The 18,396-nt window shown below is 35.2% G+C and overlaps 1 protein-coding gene across 1 annotated transcript; it reads left to right on the forward strand.

Annotated features, from left to right (window-relative positions):
* Positions 1 to 2,391: 2,391 nt before the first annotated feature.
* LOC131927695 (mitogen-activated protein kinase 14) lies at positions 2,392 to 18,289 on the forward strand (the record flags this gene model as incomplete). The annotated part of the gene is made up of 12 exons (XM_059283460.1): positions 2,392 to 2,417; positions 2,766 to 2,895; positions 9,584 to 9,642; positions 9,925 to 10,036; positions 10,443 to 10,472; positions 10,717 to 10,764; positions 11,987 to 12,101; positions 12,459 to 12,529; positions 12,650 to 12,730; positions 12,935 to 13,013; positions 13,529 to 13,702; positions 14,371 to 18,289. Coding segments are annotated over 12 exons (990 nt in total), but the record flags the coding sequence as incomplete, so codon positions are not given.
* Between the last annotated feature and the right edge of the window lie 107 nt (positions 18,290 to 18,396).

Below are 18,396 nucleotides of genomic sequence, written 5' to 3' on the forward strand. Positions count from 1 at the left end.
TCTAGTCAGTGCTATTGTTATTAGCCTACATACATACGTGTATATATGTATACTGTGGTGTCGTGTTTAAAAACCAGCACTTCAGTTTACTTCTGGGGCGTACTCCAAGCTATTTCTCAACTTTGTCAACCCGTTCTATCTTAGCATGGAGATTTCTGTAGAGAAAATCAAACAACTTGCTATGAATCGTACAACACTTCATAGCTGTTCCCAGCTAATTTGGAGTTCTGAGATTAGCGAAATGTGGTGGGCGTGTTGTGGTTTTTTTTTAAACCTTAAGTGCAAAGAATGTTTTCAGCATTAACTCATAAGGAAGGCAATTGGATTGAAGGGAACTTTAAACACACGAAGAGATAGTGTGGTGATTTTTTTGTAGCTAGAGTGGAAAAAGCAGAGAAAATCTGTCCGTATTGTGGAGCAATATGAGCTATAATAGATGTGTTACTGGCAGAAAACCTTGTATGCAAAAACATGCTGACACAACCATTATAAGAAACGAGCCGACTCGCAGCGTATCATACGCCGCTATTTAGTTGTTTTATTTTCTACTTTTCAGTAATTCATTTGTGAATTCGACAGTACCAATGCTGCCACTGAAAATATTCGCTTTAAAACACTAACCCCCCCCCCCCTTTCCCCGACCCTACACCCCCCCCCCCCCCCCCGTGAAAGCAGCCTCCTCTTAGTTATTTCTTAGTTACCTCCTGTAAGTTTAAAATCGAACTAAATTATCTGCCCCTAATAGAAACCCGGCTCTACGATTTGTAAACATTTAGCTTTGTAAACATTTAGCGTGACCACAACTCATCAGACAATGTGGGGGTGGGGTGGGGGTGATAGTGATAGTGATAGAGAGAAAGAGAGGGGACTGCAAGGAGGCGCTTGCAGCTTGTTTTCTAACGGCTCCCAGAAGAGAAATATATATATATATATATATATATATATATATATATATATATATATATATATATATAGATAGATAGATATAGATATATATAGATATTTATAAGAAACAGATTGTTTTAATTCTTTTCTTTTTTTAATGTTAGCAGCAAGGCCTTAAACATTTTCCCCCATAACATTTTTTTTATTAAACATTCAATGAAACTGACTGATGTTTGATACACGTTTCCATTTGCCGTTAATTTTAGATTTAACCAAAAATAATTTAGATACGATTGTTTTTTTTTTTAAAAGGGTTCGTTTTTCTCTCCCTGTTTGATTTTTCTCCTGTGCACGTTCAAATAGACAAGATAGGTTTGTTTTTTTCTCTTACGTTCTGAACCCATAAAAACGAACTTTTTTGTTTTGGGGTCATCCATAAATGACGTCACGTTTTTTTGACGATCTTTACCCCCCTCCCCCTCCCCTCCGTCACACGTCGTCACAAAAAGCCAGACCCCTAAAATGACGTCACACCTCAGCCTACAACCCCCATCAAAATTGCTGGTTAATTTTTCTTAAAAAATCGATATTTTTCCAAAGTCTTGTCAGAACTCTGTCAACATGGAGTATTTTGATCAATTCCTATTTATTAAAACCGTTTTTTAAAACGCGAAATAGCGGCTAAAACTCGTATTCTAACATTGCTTTTTTTATAATGCAAAAGTGTGACGTCGCATCATCTGAACTCCCCCTCATCACACACCGTCACAAAATTACGGACCCCTCCCCCCCCCTCCCCGACGAGCGTGACGTCATTTATGGACGACCCCTTTGTGAAAACGTTGCTATTTTTAAAATGTACAACGTTTAAAACACGTATCCTCATCTTGAACCAAATTGTCACGTGGTGTTGATCACAAATTGTACCGGATATGACACTCATTGTGCTGGAGACCCGCCTATAGAAACAACTATTGTGGTCCAGCTATCTTAACAGCTGTTCACTGTTCTATAACAAGTTCTTGGTCTTCCCTCACACACCCACCTCACAACAGTGGTACAACAGTTAACCCTTTCTTCCCTTCCCCCACCGGCTGTAGTTTTCTGAGCCACATTTTAGCTGTCTGACAATTCTGATTTGTACAGCTAATTACTATTATTAACTCGCCCTAATGGGTTATGGAAGATAGATAATAAAAGATTATACATGTTAAATTTACTACTGGGCTAGTTTTGTTGGAGCTTTAATTTTAAAATAATGTTTTCAATCGATCATAGTTCAAATTTGCATTTTTTAGTGTATCTTTAGCAATCTATTACATTTTTTTTCTTTGGACAAGATTTCCCAACTTTGCTTGTATGTTAGTGCATCAGTCAGGAAATTTGGCTTGGTAGCTTGAAAGATAACTTCCATATAAAACATGAAGTAACAATACAATACTGACTAAACTCCATGCATGATTTCCCCCCTGTAAAATCATGAACTAAAACCCTTGAAACAAGCAGTTGCTGAAGGTGAATGACTGCTCCAGGTAACACAGCTGTTGTGTTTGGCTGACATTCAGGTGGGGCGCTCTGGTCAGGTAGTTTGTTTAAGTTGCTGGCATCTCTAGCACCTGGTGACATGGCTACCAAGGAGAAATAGACTATGTATAAGACTTGCATGTGGTGGTACTTTCTGAATGTATTGTGAAAATATTTTTTATTTGGTCCTTTTATAAATTTCCCACTGTTCATGTTTCTTTTATTTGTATTCTCAATGCTTCAAATGATTAGACTAAAACAAAAGTAGCTGTTAAAAAACTGACTAGACCATTCACATCTGAGATATATATATATAAATTTCCCACTCATTGTGTTTCTTTTGTTTCTGTTCCCAGTGCTTCAGATGATGTAGAGACCAAAACAAGAGTAGCAGTTAAAAAACTGGCTAGACCATTCCAATCTGAGATATTTGCCAAGCGGGCTTACAGAGAAATCAGGATGCTCAGGCACTTTGATCATGAAAATGTGAGTTAGTTTTAATTCTAACAATTATAAAAAAAAAAAAACAATTTTTATTCTTCTCTTACTCCTCTTTATTATATGTTTATTCTCTTTTCTAGTGTTTTAGTAATTCAGTAATATATATATATATATATATATATATATATATATATATATATATATATATATATATATATATATATATATATATGTAACGAGTCCCCGAGTCTATCCTGCCGACAACGCCAAATGTAACGAGTCTCTGACTACCCTGCCGACAACGCCAAATGTGACCTTCCCGAGTCTAACCACTCATTCCACACAACATTGACCACAGCATAGATACTCGAAGATGCAGGTTCATTATTGATCCTTTTATTACATGAATCAAAGAATGTTTCACAATAATATATTGAATTAAGAGAGATGTTTCACAATAATAGTCTGAATCAACGGACCCCCAACAGTCCTCACTAGGCTTCATCTAACTGAATACACATGTCTAACGTCCTTCTTAACACAATATAACCAACTTGATACTGCCTGACCGAGAGAGAGAGACTGACTTTCTGAGACCTTCTTTATATCCCCTTCATAATCGTACTCATATTCGGTCCTATCATAATCGTAATTGTAATCGATTCTAATCGTTACATCAGACTGTTAATTACGCCGCTTCTGTCGTACAGTCCGATTTTAATAAGCCACCTGCATCCTGTCACATCAAAGTTGACAGACCGTCTTTCGTATCGCTTCCCGAGATATTACGCCTTGGCATCAGCCAACACCTGCACTGTGACGTCAGACTGTAACACGTTATGTCTCTTGGTAACTTCCCCTAGTTACATCCACCCCTGCCTTTTTTTGTGTGTTATCAACCACAAACAACGCTTGGCAGGTGCAGTCCTTCAAAGTCCATCGCACCACCGTAAAAAAAATTTTATTGTTCCACTCACTGTCAATGTCGTCACATTCGTATAAGATTGACAGTTATCCCTATTTCACATATCCAATGTGTCTACATCATCTTCCTCAGACACAAAACAGTTCCAGAACTCACATCCACCCTTTTTCATCTGGTGCCCTCACCAGTTCACTTTTATGACTTTTTGAACAGTCTGTTCTCATACCAGCGCGACCATGAAAGAATTGATGGTTGCTGACAAAAAATTTCGTATTCTTTCTGTTTCTCAAACTTCTCCGCGGACCACTTATCTGATGGTCTACTGTCTCTCTGCTTTTGGAGGGACCGGGATCCTCCTTGTTGCCGGTATCCTCCCTTTGTGTGTCGCTGTTGCGCTGTTGATGGTGACATGGTTCCGGGATGGGTATGAGAATTTCCGTTATAGTTTCCGGTTCCCTAATTGTCTTGGGTTTCCTTGTGTGTAACTGCTCTCCTTGACTATGACAATATTTCTTTAATTGAGCAATATTCGCCCACCGATCCGGTTTGGTGTGATCGATGGGTCTTATCTTAAAGGGGCCACCTGCTACTTTAGGCATCTCCACGACTTGCCATATCTCCTGTCCCCAGAGATCGTGGATTTTGTTTCTGCCTAACGGGTGGCTACGCAGTAATACCCTGTCGTTCAGTTTGAGTGGCGGGTCCTTTGTCTGTACCGGCGGTTCCCTTCGCCGTGCTTCATGTTCTAGTCTTTCCTGTACTACCCTGTACATTTCTCTAATTCGTCTCATATGTTCATTCACATATTCCAGTGCAGTGTATGAGCCAGTCATACTCTCCTTTTTTCCTAGGAACAAGTCAAGGGGGAGTCGAGCCTCCCGTCCGAACAGCAACATGTATGGCGAAAAGCCGGTTGTGGCATGGGGTGTGCAGTTGTATAGATATACCAACTCTGGGAGAAAATCAGGCCAACGTTTTTTTCTGTTCAGGTTCTAGAGTACGCAGCAAATCATGCATGCTGCGGTTGAACCGCTCGCACTGTCCGTTTCCTTTCGGATTAAATGTGGTTGTTCTAGATTTGTTGATCCCGTAGTGGCTGCACAGTTGGTTAATTACTTCTGACTCGAAGGCCCTTCCTTGGTCAGAGTGTAATTGTCTTGGTATGCCATATTTGATGAACCAATGTTCTATTAAGACCTTTGCCACTGTTTTGGCAGTCTGATCTCGTGTGGGCACCGCCACAGTCCATTTGGTGAAAACATCAGTCATTACCAACACATGTTCCGTCCCATCCGATGATTGCTCCAACGACGTAAAGTCCATAGCCACAATCTCTAGTGGTTTTGTCGCTAATAGGTGTCCCGATGGCTGTCTCATTTTGACAACTGGCATTTTCGCATGCTGACACCTCACACAAGCCTCACAATGGCGTTTGACCTCCATTTCCATATTGGGCCAGTAACACCTCCGTCGTAATATTTTGTGCGTCCTGTCCTGACCCTGGTGTCCTGCCCTGTCATGTGCCAACCTTATCACTTCTTCTCGTAATTGTCCAGGCACCACCACCTGGTGTATTGTCCCATCAATTTGGTCATGAATTCTCCGCATGAGAACACCATCCTCTATACTGAGACGGTCCCACTGACTCAGTATTTTCTTTGTTTCTCGACCAAATTGTTCTCTTTCCCTTCTTCCTGGGAATTTTTGTTCCTGGACGTATTTCAATAGCGGTTGTAAGCCACTATCCGTTCTCTGGGCATCTCTTATCTTTTTGTGATTAAGGCAATTAAAATCACTACTGTCCATATGTCCGGGCTCTGTGGATATGTGCTCCACCCCGGTCTGTCCGTTCTACATCACTTGTACCCCATGAGGGATATCTGTTGACGCTCTGACCTCACATATTCCTGTCAGCGTTTCTTCCTCATCGCCCGGTCTCTCGTAAGGATTCCTTGATAAGGCGTCCGCATTGCCATTGGACCGCCCCGGGCGATGTTTTCTCTCTAGGTCAACGAGTGCCAATTCTGCTGCCCATCGCTGTTCGATGGATCCCAGCCTTGCTGTACTTTGAAGTTCTTTTTCAATATCGGATAATTTCTCTTCAAGTCTTGTTTGAGACTCTTTCATTTCTTCTAGTTTGCCAACACTGTTCTGTTGTCTACTATTTTTATTTACTTCTTCCGATAACAGACACTCTAAAGATGAACATTTTTCCTGTGCTTTTAATTTGCATGACCTTTCCCTATCCAGTTTCCTGGTTAACATTGAGATCTCATTCTTAAGTCTACCAATTTCCTTCTTATCATCATTTTTCTCTACCAACAAATTGTTCACTTGAAACTTTTCAACATCCCAGTTCATTTCACAGTTCATTTTTTCCATTAGTTGTGTTTTACCTTTCTTTTTCTCCTTACTGTGTTTCTGTGTCATTTTGTTTACTAAGTCATTACCTCGCCGCTCTGTAGCCTTGACCTGCCGTACAGAGGGCGATCGTTTCACCGGACAGTACCGTGCCATATGTCCGGGTTGTGAACAGGACAAGCAAATTGGTCGACCGTCAGCCGTCCACCGGAGCGATGGAGCGGCAGGTCGCGGCTGTCCAACCTGTCTCTGTTTTGTCCCGTTTTTGCCCTGATTCTCAGCTGTTGACCTGCTTTCTAACCTCTCCAATCGTTGGTCAACCTTAACCAGGTGGGCCAACAGTTGAGCCATCATGGTCTCCATCGTGTCGGCCCCTGTGGGTGGGGATTGTCTCTGTTCAGGCACAGAGACTTTGTCCACCGAACAGTTCGATTGGTCCTCATCCTCGGACCTGCGGATCGCTGAGTTCCTGACCTGAAGGAAGGTCAACTGCGGGTCTTTGTGGACCTCCTCTTTCAACTCTCTTCTTAGGATCGGGGTTGCTAGCCCCTCGATGAAATGGTCCCTCAGTAGGCGCACATCAATGTCAGGTGTTTTGACCTTTACCGAATCAAAGGCCCTGTTCATCCGGTGTGAGTACTCCATCACACTCTCCGCCATTCTCTGCCTTAAGCCTACGAACCCTGCTAGCAGTTGCGATCCCGACCGTCTCTCCCCAAAGGTCTCCATAATCAGATCCAGCACCTTATCCGGATCTGATTGGATGGTTTTATCGTGGCATTTGACCTCTGCCCTAACCGTCTCTCCTATACTGCCCATCAGCAGTCTTAATCTTTCCTCTGGTGACATGCCTCTCGAGGCCCAGGCCGCTTTGACCTCTTCACTGAACCTGTTGGTTAAAGTTGGATCACCGTCCCCGTAAAATTTGTTAATGTGGGACTCTCTGGGTAGGACCACTATATGGGTCCGCTTCTCGTCCAGAGTAGACATTGTATTCCGTAAGTAAAACAAAAGAGTTCTTTCTTACCGTGTGTGTATGAAAAAATTTTCCTCGTTCCTCAATTTTCACAGTTCCTGAATGTCCGAATTCACACACACACTAAACACAGTTATGCACAAGGTTGACTATGGGTGCCTAAAGCGGCAAGTCTAGTTGAATTCATCCTGTCCGACGACGCCAATTGTAACGAGCGAACAGTTACCCTGCTCGCAGCGCCAAATGTAACGAGTCCCCGAGTCTATCCTGCCGACAACGCCAAATGTAACGAGTCTCTGACTACCCTGCCGACAACGCCAAATGTGACCTTCCCGAGTCTAACCACTCATTCCACACAACATTGACCACAGCATAGATACTCGAAGATGCAGGTTCATTATTGATCCTTTTATTACATGAATCAAAGAATGTTTCACAATAATATATTGAATCAAGAGAGATGTTTCACAATAATAGTCTGAATCAACGGACCCCCAACAGTCCTCACTAGGCTTCATCTAACTGAATACACATGTCTAACGTCCTTCTTAACACAATATAACCAACTTGATACTGCCTGACCGAGAGAGAGAGACTGACTTTCTGAGACCTTCTTTATATCCCCTTCATAATCGTACTCATATTCGGTCCTATCATAATCGTAATTGTAATCGATTCTAATCGTTACATCAGACTGTTAATTACGCCGCTTCTGTCGTACAGTCCGATTTTAATAAGCCACCTGCATCCTGTCACATCAAAGTTGACAGACCGTCTTTCGTATCGCTTCCCGAGATATTCCTTGGCATCAGCCAACACCTGCACTGTGACGTCAGACTGTAACACGTTATGTCTCTTGGTAACTTCCCCTAGTTACATATATATATATATATTATGTAAGAGTTTATGAAACAAGTTTAAAAAAAAAAGTAAAATTCCCTTTCGAACTTGATGGTCCATGGGTTAAGTGAAGTGGAGTTCACCTGCTTATGTGCATATAGTGAGGTCAACACTTTACCTTCGCACCGCGGCCTTTACTTTCCCTAACGTGAGTCAGGTACCCTTTAGAGGGGTGGACTCAGGGATGTTCTACAAACTTGAGTCCAAGGTTTGTACTCAAGACTTTTGGGTTAGCAGTCATGTTCTACTATTCAACCACATGAAACAACTGTAGAGATGTCATTATTTTGCTTTAAGCTTTATCTCTGCCAACTGTGACTTCCTCGACAATATCCTTATTTAAAAATTAGGCTTGGTCTGGTTTGGTTCCAGACTTCTTGTTCTCATAGAATTAAGACATGAGACAGAGAATGCAAGCATTGAGTCTTGCTGGCAGGGGCAAGAAAGTGGCTTTAGCCCTGGCACATCTGCATGTTTCAACTTAAAACAACATGGTATTTGTGCGCCAGAATGTTTATGTCTTATCTTTATTCTCTTTTTACACCTACCTGGTGAGCACAATTCTCATTTTTGTTTAGGTAATTTAGCATGGCATGTAAATGAGAAGAGTTTTTCTTAAAGGCAGGCTTGCTTTACTCTTGGGAAAAGACAATTTCAAAAAAGAGATGTGCACATTTTTTCCAATACAACTTTTTAATAAGTTTCTTCAAAAGGTTCCAGGGATGATTGCCTTATTTATTGTCAGATATTTAGGTACTGGCCAGTAGAGCACATAGGGCTTGTCTCTGCTAGAGTTCACAGGTAGATCACCTGTTTACCTGCCTGATGTTGACTTAAAGAAACAGCCACTCATTGTTAATACTAGCCAAACTCTGATCTTCCTATTCTTTACCATCCTTATCTGTCTAAATATCTCCTTCAAAGTTCAAGCAAATGTAAATAGTTTCAAGTTTGATTCAGATCTGTCTAGTCTTAAATTGTGCTACTACCTGTACTGTTAAAACTTGTGCTCACTTTTATTTATATAGGGCAAAGTAAATGCTAATACTGGTACACCATTAACTTCAGAAGATAATGATCATATACTTTTATACTTTTTTATATAATTAAAGCTTTATTGTATTTATTTTTCTATGAGCTTTTGTTGAATCATTTTTTAAAAAAGTGCTTCGTATTAAACAATGTTTCACTATGTTAAGTAATCAACCTTTGTATTTCAAGGTTGCTAGAGATCTTCACATAATAAATCTCTGTATTATGGTTTAATATGTGAACAATATTGTTAACATCACATCAAAACTCGACAATTATCATCAGATTATTTGATCCAATCAGTTGAACGTCACATGCCTTATAAGTGTACATAGACGGACGCATTATAAATGTAATAGTTTTATAATATAAAATCAGCTGATGCCTAGAAAAGGGGAGATTAAGAACAGCTTTAATTTAGTTGGGTGAGTTTCATTTAGTGATAACTGCACATCTAGTGAATTAACTGTCACCACTCAAGCTTTGTATACACATTATTAACTGGCTGCAATAAAAATGTTCATTGTTTCTTTCAACAGTTGATCAACCTCCTGGATATATTTACACCAAACAAAAGTTTTGCAGACTTTTCTGATGTGTAAGTACATACAGATTTAAATGTTTATTATATTATAATTTCATAAATACAAACTCCTGAAGCAAACTCTAGTAAGATTTTTTTTAACTTTTTCATATAAAGATTATTAAAATAAAAATAAAAATTGTTTAATCCTTTATTATATTTTTAGAAATTGTTGTCATTCTAGTTCAGTAGAAAAAAATCTGGTTACTCAAATATTACTTACTAAACTGTTATACTTTTTCCAAAACATCTAGTTTGTAAAATGGTGCCATATTTTTCTAATGGTTTATTATTCAGATATCTTGTAACCCCATTGATGGACACTGACCTTCATGACATACTCAAGTGTCAAAGTCTACAAGATGAGCATATCAAATTTCTTCTCTACCAAATTCTTAGGGGTCTTAAGGTATGATTGTTCTAGCAAAAAAAAATTCTTAAAATATAATTTCCTTGAGGTCTTTATGTATAGTTAACCTAATACTTAAGGCTACAAAGTTTAAAATTAACAAATTTGTTGTAATTGAGCAACTCATGCTTAATTGAGCATCTCATGCCCATACCATATCTGATACTGTTAAATCTTATTTATTTCCTTGCACACAAAATGCATTGTTTTTCTTCGCATTCATTGTAAAATTAAGGCAATAAAAATAAAACAATAGGATAAATTGGCATGACATACACTTACTTTTTACTTTTAAAGTTAAAACATAAAAGTGTTTTTCCGAAATGTATTAATGATGACGTAAAATATAAAATTAAAATATTAATTTAAGATTATTTTGATGATAATTTTTTTTTCTTTGTTTCAGTACATTCACTCAGCTGGAATCATTCACAGGGTTAGTACCAGAGCTGGCTTTCATTATCTTTGTTCATTAAGTATTTATCTTCTGTATTTTTCATTTTCTATTTATGTTTCTTTCTACACAATGCTTTAGTGAAAGTGGTTTTCATTAATATCAGTACATGGGAAAGAAATCAATAAACTATTACTAAGTTGTGTGAAAATAAATGTTTTTTTTTCTTATTTAGTTTAACTAAATTAAACACAAATTGTTAAGTGTTTTATTACTACATTTACAGGATTTAAAGCCAAACAACATTGGAGTTAACCAGAATGTTGAGCTAAAGGTAGGCCTTAAATTATAACAATGACTTGCATGCACACTTTTAGACTGTCAGACCCCGTGAATTTGTACAAATATACAAATCCATATACAAATCATCTTTATTGTATTAATATACAAACTTAAAAATGAGCAGCACAATTCATGCCGCAGGACATATTTTTAAAATCTTGAAAATGATTACATGGTGCAAGAAAATTGTTTTGAAAGGTACATGAAAGTGCACTTGAGTTGTTTTTTTTTTTTTAAATAAGAGTAACTTAACTATTGGAGTCTCAACAAAGAAGTGTCTGGTGGTGGAGACTACCTGCCAAGTTGCATTTTTAAAGTTGCTCTTGAATTATTTTCAAAAAGGAACAAATATCTTTTGCAAGTGAAATATAAAGATTTGAAAAATAATAATTTTATTACCATGCTTGAATAAAAAAATTTAGTACTATTTTTTAGTTTGAATTAAAATCTTAAGATAATTATCAGTCATCAGATAACCTTGTATCAATATAGTATAGGTAAGTTTAAGGACCCATCTGACTTTATATTGAGATACTTTTTTCTTAAAAAATCTTTTTTTTCCTCTAAATTTGTAAACTCTTAATTATGCATTACAGTAGTACCAGAGGTAATTTTCAATTTTTGCGTTTAGATTCAAGTTTTAAATTTTGCAGTTTATATAATTGCTTATTTAATAAATTAACTGTAAAACTTTTTAAAAAATTGTTTGGTGAGATTAAGTTGATAATTTAAAACTGTTTTATTTGTTTGATGTAACACATTTAATATATTTCTTTTATGAGTTAGAATTTCATATTGACAAATAAATAGTTGTTGTTTTTTATTTACTAACATGTTTAGATAATGAATTACTATAATTTTCCTGTAATTAATTTATTTTAATACCTATACAGTAATGTTTATAAAAAACACTTTGCTCTTTTTTTAGAACATTGATTTTTGTGTGTGACAGCTTTATAATAATTCACTCTATGCAAAACAAAATATTTTGATGATGTTGATTTGTAATCAATTAAGATCAATTTTGTTCATGTTCTGTTGGTTTTGATAATATTCAAGACAAATTATTGTTTTTACTCTTCAATTCCTTGAGATAAAAGATATTTCTTTTACCCAAAGTTAAAAATGATTGCAAACAAATTGGGTTGATATAGGTATTTCTTTTTTTGCTCACTTTTTGTTTCCTATAATCTAAAGTGCGTTACATGTCCTAGATTCTGGACTTTGGACTGGCTCGGTCAAATGCCGAAGAGATGACAGGATATGTTGTGTGTAGGTGGTACAGAGCACCTGAGATTATACTTAACTGGATGCACTACAATGAGAGAGGTAATTTTCTTTTATAGTTTTTTTTTTTTTTTTGTAAATCTCTTAGTAAAGGGTTGTGGGGTATTCTTTGTTACAATCAAGTGCAGGATTTAATTCTTTACTCTCATTTAGCTTTTGATTTGCATTTGTCTTTCAAGTTTGTAGCAGTAATATTCATGAATTATGAAATTAACCTTTATTGTTTTTAATCACTTTTTTTCTTGTATATGCAATAGTTGTGTTAGACAATTAGTGCTACTGTAGAAATGAAACAATAAAATGAAATGTTTTAAAAATGTTATAGTTTCAATCTTAATGTTAAAGAATAACTTTTGAATGTTTTAAAAATAACAACACTACCTTTTTTTTTTGTTCTAGTTGACATATGGTCTGTTGGATGCATCCTTGGGGAAATGATTACAAGAAAACCTCTTTTTAAGGGAATGGATCATATCCTTTTAAATATTTCATTGTCTCGTGTAACTTTTATAAATTTAAGTTCAGAATATTTTGGTAGTAGGCCTGCTGCAAAAAATCATTTAGCTTAGGTTTTCCTTAACTTTTTTCTACATATTGATCAACTTAATAAAATTTTAGGACTTGTTGGAAAACCTTCTGAAGAGTTTATTTCAAAAATTGCCAGCAAGGACGTAAGCATCACAATATACGTTTTTTAATTTAGTTTTTGCATTTTATGTGGTAAGAAGAATGTTGATTGTTTGTAGAAATCAGGTTTCATTTCAACTTAAGAGACATAAAAAAGCAAAGTGATGTTGTTTTTTTTTCAAATTAAACAGAAAAAAGCTTTAAAACTGACTTGATTTGTTGTACATACTGTTTTATCTATTTACCAGGCTCAGGGTTATATCAGGTCGTTGCCAAAGCTCAAGAAGAAAAATTATCAAAACTTTTTTGCTGGTGCCAATTTACAAGGTATTTTGATCTTGAACAGATGATTTTGTCTAAGTTTTTTAAGTATAAATGGCCTTTTTTCTGAGGCAGACAATGAATGCAGTCAGGGAAGTAAGATCCTCTTGGGAGTGCATACCTAAGTTTCCGATAGAGAGATTACGGGTCGCCTATAGGTCGGTCTAATCCTAGGGAATGCTAAGCTATATGTTTGGTACCAACTACGTCGCTAAATCCCATCATGGTCATTAGGAGGAATCATGGGGAAAATTTTGTATGTAGTCAGAAATAGATATAGATAGCAAAATGAAACAAATTGATGGGATATTTACAACAACTGAGCTCTATTGAAATCTCAGTCATGAGATTATTACATCCAAGTTGTTTTTTTTTTTTAATTATTACTGCATTAAATCAACTGCTAAAAAAATAATATTTTAATTTAAAAAAAAATGTTTCCTTCACATTTATGTTGTAACAATTAGTTTCTAAAGTCCGGTACACCGTTCTAACATACCCTCTACCTTGTCCTCCCTCAGCTATTGATCTGTTGGAAAAGATGCTTGACCTTGACCCTGACACTAGAATCTCAGTGGACGCAGCCCTCCAGCACCCTTACATAAGGCAGTACCATGACCCAGAGGATGAACCAACTGCTCAACCTTTTGACAGCTCTTTTGAAAATAAAGGCCTCAATACTGAGGGATGGAGACGTAAGACTTTACCACATACGTTACTTTTACATTAGTTTTGTCTCTAACCTTCACCATACATCTTGAGTAACCAGCTTTGGAGTATATTGTTGGTGGAATCCATATATAGAGAGAAAAATTGAGAAGAAAGAAAGTAAAAAAAAAATTATTGCTCAATGTGTCTATTATTGGTATGGTTAGAATACTACCACACATTCAGTGTACCTAGTGACCCTGAGGGTTGTCCATTACTGAAGTTCTCGATGAAAGGAGGGAGGTTGGCTAAGTTTATGATGAGCAAGTCCGAGGCTTAAGAAATGTTTTTTACAATAATTTCTGTATATGTTAAGCAATATGTGGGCAGAAATTTAACATTCAAATTGGTTAGATTATACCTAAGATGTTTGGTGAAAGGTAATCTATATTTTTTCTTTCTTAAATTTGTTGTTAACAATATTTCTATTTTTGTGTTTAACATTTGTTAAAGATCTCAGTAGAGCAGAATTTTGCTCCAAAAATCTTTATGTTGATCAAATTTTGTCATCTATACATTGTTTACACTGTTCAACTCAAAGAATTTAGAGAATAACTGAAAATGTTGGCTTTAAATTTTATTAATTATCAAAGCAGTGAGTCTAAATCTGATCTGTTTTTCTGATAAAATTTTATACTGCTGCATTTTACCACAGAACTTGTATACCAAGAGTTGACAGGCTTCACGCCCCCTACAAAATCACAGGATGCTGGGGAATAAAAGATTACAAGCTCTCTCGTCTGTATTTGTGACAAGCCATTCTCGGTTCTGATTTCTTCCAAATAAGCCCTTCATATCTACAGTTACTAAAATATATTTTACGGCTGTGATTTTTTGCTCACAAATTTAACTGCTTTTATGCTCATTAACCTTGTTCCTTGATAATTCATTCTGAAAAAAAAAGAAGGCATAATATTTTTAGTACATTTACACAAAAAGATCATAATACTTTTAAAGCTAAAAATGATTGTTTTCAAGTTGTGTGATCTAAACACATGTTCATGATTAAAAAAAAAATTCTGTCCATTTGTTTTTAAAAGTTTTATATCAAAGATCTGTTTGTAGCTTTTTAATATATTTTGAAGAAGCTTCAGTAGAATCTGATTGTTGAAAATCAGCTTAACCCAACTCATCAATTGAGTTCTCTTATGTACTATTGATTTTTCCTATACAAACATTGACACCTGGTTGTAAATATTTTTAATACATATTTATGACAACACTTTGCATTTGTAGTACAAATTCTTATGATTCATTCAAGCAGACTTTTATTTTTTTTTAAATTGCCTTTAAAACAGCATCTAAAATAATACAGTAGCTTAAAATGTTCTGTTGGTAGTTGTGTCACCTAGTTAGATTTTTTTTACATACGGATAATTTGTTGTTAATTTTCTTTAACTATAGTAATCTCTGAAAACTTTGTTAATCATTTTTGTTTATGTATGTATGAACTACCTTTGAATTAACTACTTAGGTAAAGTTTAGATCATTCTTTTTAAGTTCTAATGATAATGTTTGAAACAAAAAATTGTATGAATTTAAAATTATGTAGTGTACAAGATGTACCGTGAGTTTGTGCCTTGGGTTGTGAATAGCTAGGTATTCCTAAAATTATTGCTGAAATTGTTCATAGCTAGATTCTAAATCCTAGTTTGATGATAATGGACATTTCATGAAATGTGCTACATGCTGTTGACTGAGATGTTGCCTGTAGGCTGTTCAGACGGTGCTCCTTTACTACCGCCTTGTGCACCTCTGGGTGGGTGCTAAGTGAAGAATTCTTTTCACTTTAAGCTTACAATTTTTTTTAAAAACTGTAATGCTTAAGAAACTTTTAGTACTATATGATTGTATACTTTCAGGATAAAATGTTTTAGATGAGAATTAAGCTATGATGTGTGATCACCCATAAATGATGTCACAATTCTGTCATGACCCCTAACTTGGTACTGTAGTCAGATAATTTAATAGCCTTTTTCTGTCACTGTACAGTTGTAAATTTTGTTAATTCATTGTTACTTATCATGCATTTTTAACTGCTGTGTTTTATGTTGTTTTTGGTGAAACTGCTAACATATTTAGCATGTTTGAGAATAGATAAGTGGGGAATGATTTAATAAATATACTACAGATCAACACAAATTTCTAGTCGCCAGATAATGTAAGCAAGTATTTTTTTATCACAGTAGGCCTACATTTTGACTTTAGAGTCAAACACTTTGTACATTTTTATGAAGTTTTAGTTATTTAGTTGAGCCTCTATTTAGATAAGGCATGTTGTAGACAATTCCAGGAACTCTTCTCTGAGTTGGTTCTTGTTCAGGATGATCTGTCCAGTAGTTTTTCTTAGTGATTCAATAAATGACGAAATAGTTTTAGAAACATACAATTATTTTTACCTTAAAGGCATTTAAGTTGCTTAAGTGTAAACAATTTGTAATTACACTTAACCTTTTTAACAATTTTGAGCCGTGGCTTATGCAGGACTTAGTTATGGGGATGTTCCATAATTTTGGTATGTGTATATGTATGTTATATATATACAAATTTTGGTTTTATGATATCAATATTTTGAAAAAGCATAAAGCGACATGACCAACCAATAGCTGAAACTTCACCTGAAACTGCAGTTATTTGTGTGGTCCATGGTTTTTTTTAAGAGCTCCTGCCCATTTTACTGATATAAAAGATGTTCTTGCCTGTTGTTTAGAATTATAATATTACTATTATGTCTTTGATTTTATAAATTTTGAAGTCATATTCATTAAATGAAAGTGTTAGGTGTATCTTTTAAGGTTAAAAATTCTTTAGTGCCATCTTTTTATTTACATTAATTCTACTTCCGTCACCAGTCTTGAAGCAAAATATAACTCTGACTTACCAGAACAAAATGGGCTTTGTGGAACAGCTATTTTAGACACAAAATGTGGGGGTGGGGAGCTTTGTATTATTGATTTTGGAAATTAATTTAGGTTTGGTATAAAGATGCCAGATTTTTATCAATGTATGAAATGTTTTATGGCATTTAAAAAGCTGAAAAAACTACCTTTAGGTGCCGAATGAGTCTTAAGAGAGTCACAAATAATCTTGACTGAGTCTCGATTGTTATCTTTGGGTTTCTGTTTTGATCATTCTACTTATGTAACATCGCCTTAAAATCTATTTCTAGAGTGATAACAATAATCTACTTAATATTGGGATCTATTTTTCTACTTTTACAGCACATTTCACAAGTTTTACTTTTTATTACATATCTTTTCTCAATTTTTTCTTTACTGGTGAATTTATTGTTTCATACATTTTTTATTTTATACAAATTTCATGTTTTTAATTTTGTATTTAATGAGCAATAGAGAAGTCCATTCTTAAAGTATACAAGTCAGTGTTTTATGAAACAGTAGTAGCTGTATTAATGAGTATGCAAGCCTTTAGGTTAGTCAAATTTATATTTTTACAGTATTTCTATCACGATCAACACAGAATTTATGTTTTGTGACTTTTGGCACTAGAATTATTGTAATTTCTGTGAACATTAAATAAAGCAAGTATGCAATACATTTGTAATACATTTTGTCTTAAGTTTTTAATAAGTACAAACATTTTGATGCATTTGGCATTTGCAAATTTTAATGTTATGGACTACTTAGGAAAAAAGAAATTTTTTATACAGCAGATTTTGTGTTTGTTTTTCAGCCTGAATCAGTGTTTTCAAACCGGGATGCTTGGATACCTAAGTAGGTGCATACAGATGCTGGGGGGGGGGGGGGGAGATAGTTTAACAGAAATGTATCATTTAGGTTAACAAAAATGTATTTAAAAATAAATACTTATATTCATTACATTAGTTTTATCACCAAAGTAATATTTTTTTTTATCTAATGCAAAATGATTTTTGCAATGTTTCATATTGCCTTTACCTATCCCATAGTGGGATCTTGTTTTAACCTTTTATCGTGCAACTAAAAATTATTTGTTCTTTAGAAGTATAGACCATTCGCTCATACAAATACACATAACTAAACAAATAGGTAAAATATGTTTTATGGGGGAAAGGCCGAAGGGAGGAGCCAATATATTTTTTTAGGAAGGTGTGATCACAAAAGTTTGGAAACCACTAGCCTAAATAGGGCTTTTTTTAAATTTGCATTTAAAATGAAACTAAGGTATCAACAACTTCATATTTTGTATGTGCTTAGCCATACAGGCTTATAATGTACAGTGTATATATTTGTGCATAAGAATGTAAACATTGGAGCTAATAATAAAAAGTTGTATGTTCTACTGTTACTTAACTTTTGTGAAGTAAAATCAATATCTGTGTAAATATGATCTCTAAAAATTGTAAAGCTAAAGCATTACAATGAAAAATTATTTGTTACAGAATATTTTGCCAGTGAAGTTTTTTTTACTAATCAAAACTTTTTTTTTAAATAAGTGCTGTAGCTAATGTAAACAACCAAAAGTTATTTTCTGCTGTACCGGTGTGGGAGTAACATGAAAGATTTATTACCATGACAGTTAGGCTAGGGTGTAAATGTTCATTAACTGCTGTTCAGTGACAATAAAATAAACTATATACCTAAATATAACACTTGTATTGTTTTTATTACCTTTATATTTTCTAGTGTGTTGCATTTGAAAACTAACTATACAAGGATAGATGATTGTTTAAGTATTTCCT

Source organism: Physella acuta, unplaced genomic scaffold (genome assembly GCF_028476545.2).
Source record: "Physella acuta isolate Inbredline_101_S28 unplaced genomic scaffold, ASM2847654v3 ptg001431l, whole genome shotgun sequence".
Classification (NCBI taxonomy): domain Eukaryota; kingdom Metazoa; phylum Mollusca; class Gastropoda; family Physidae; genus Physella; species Physella acuta.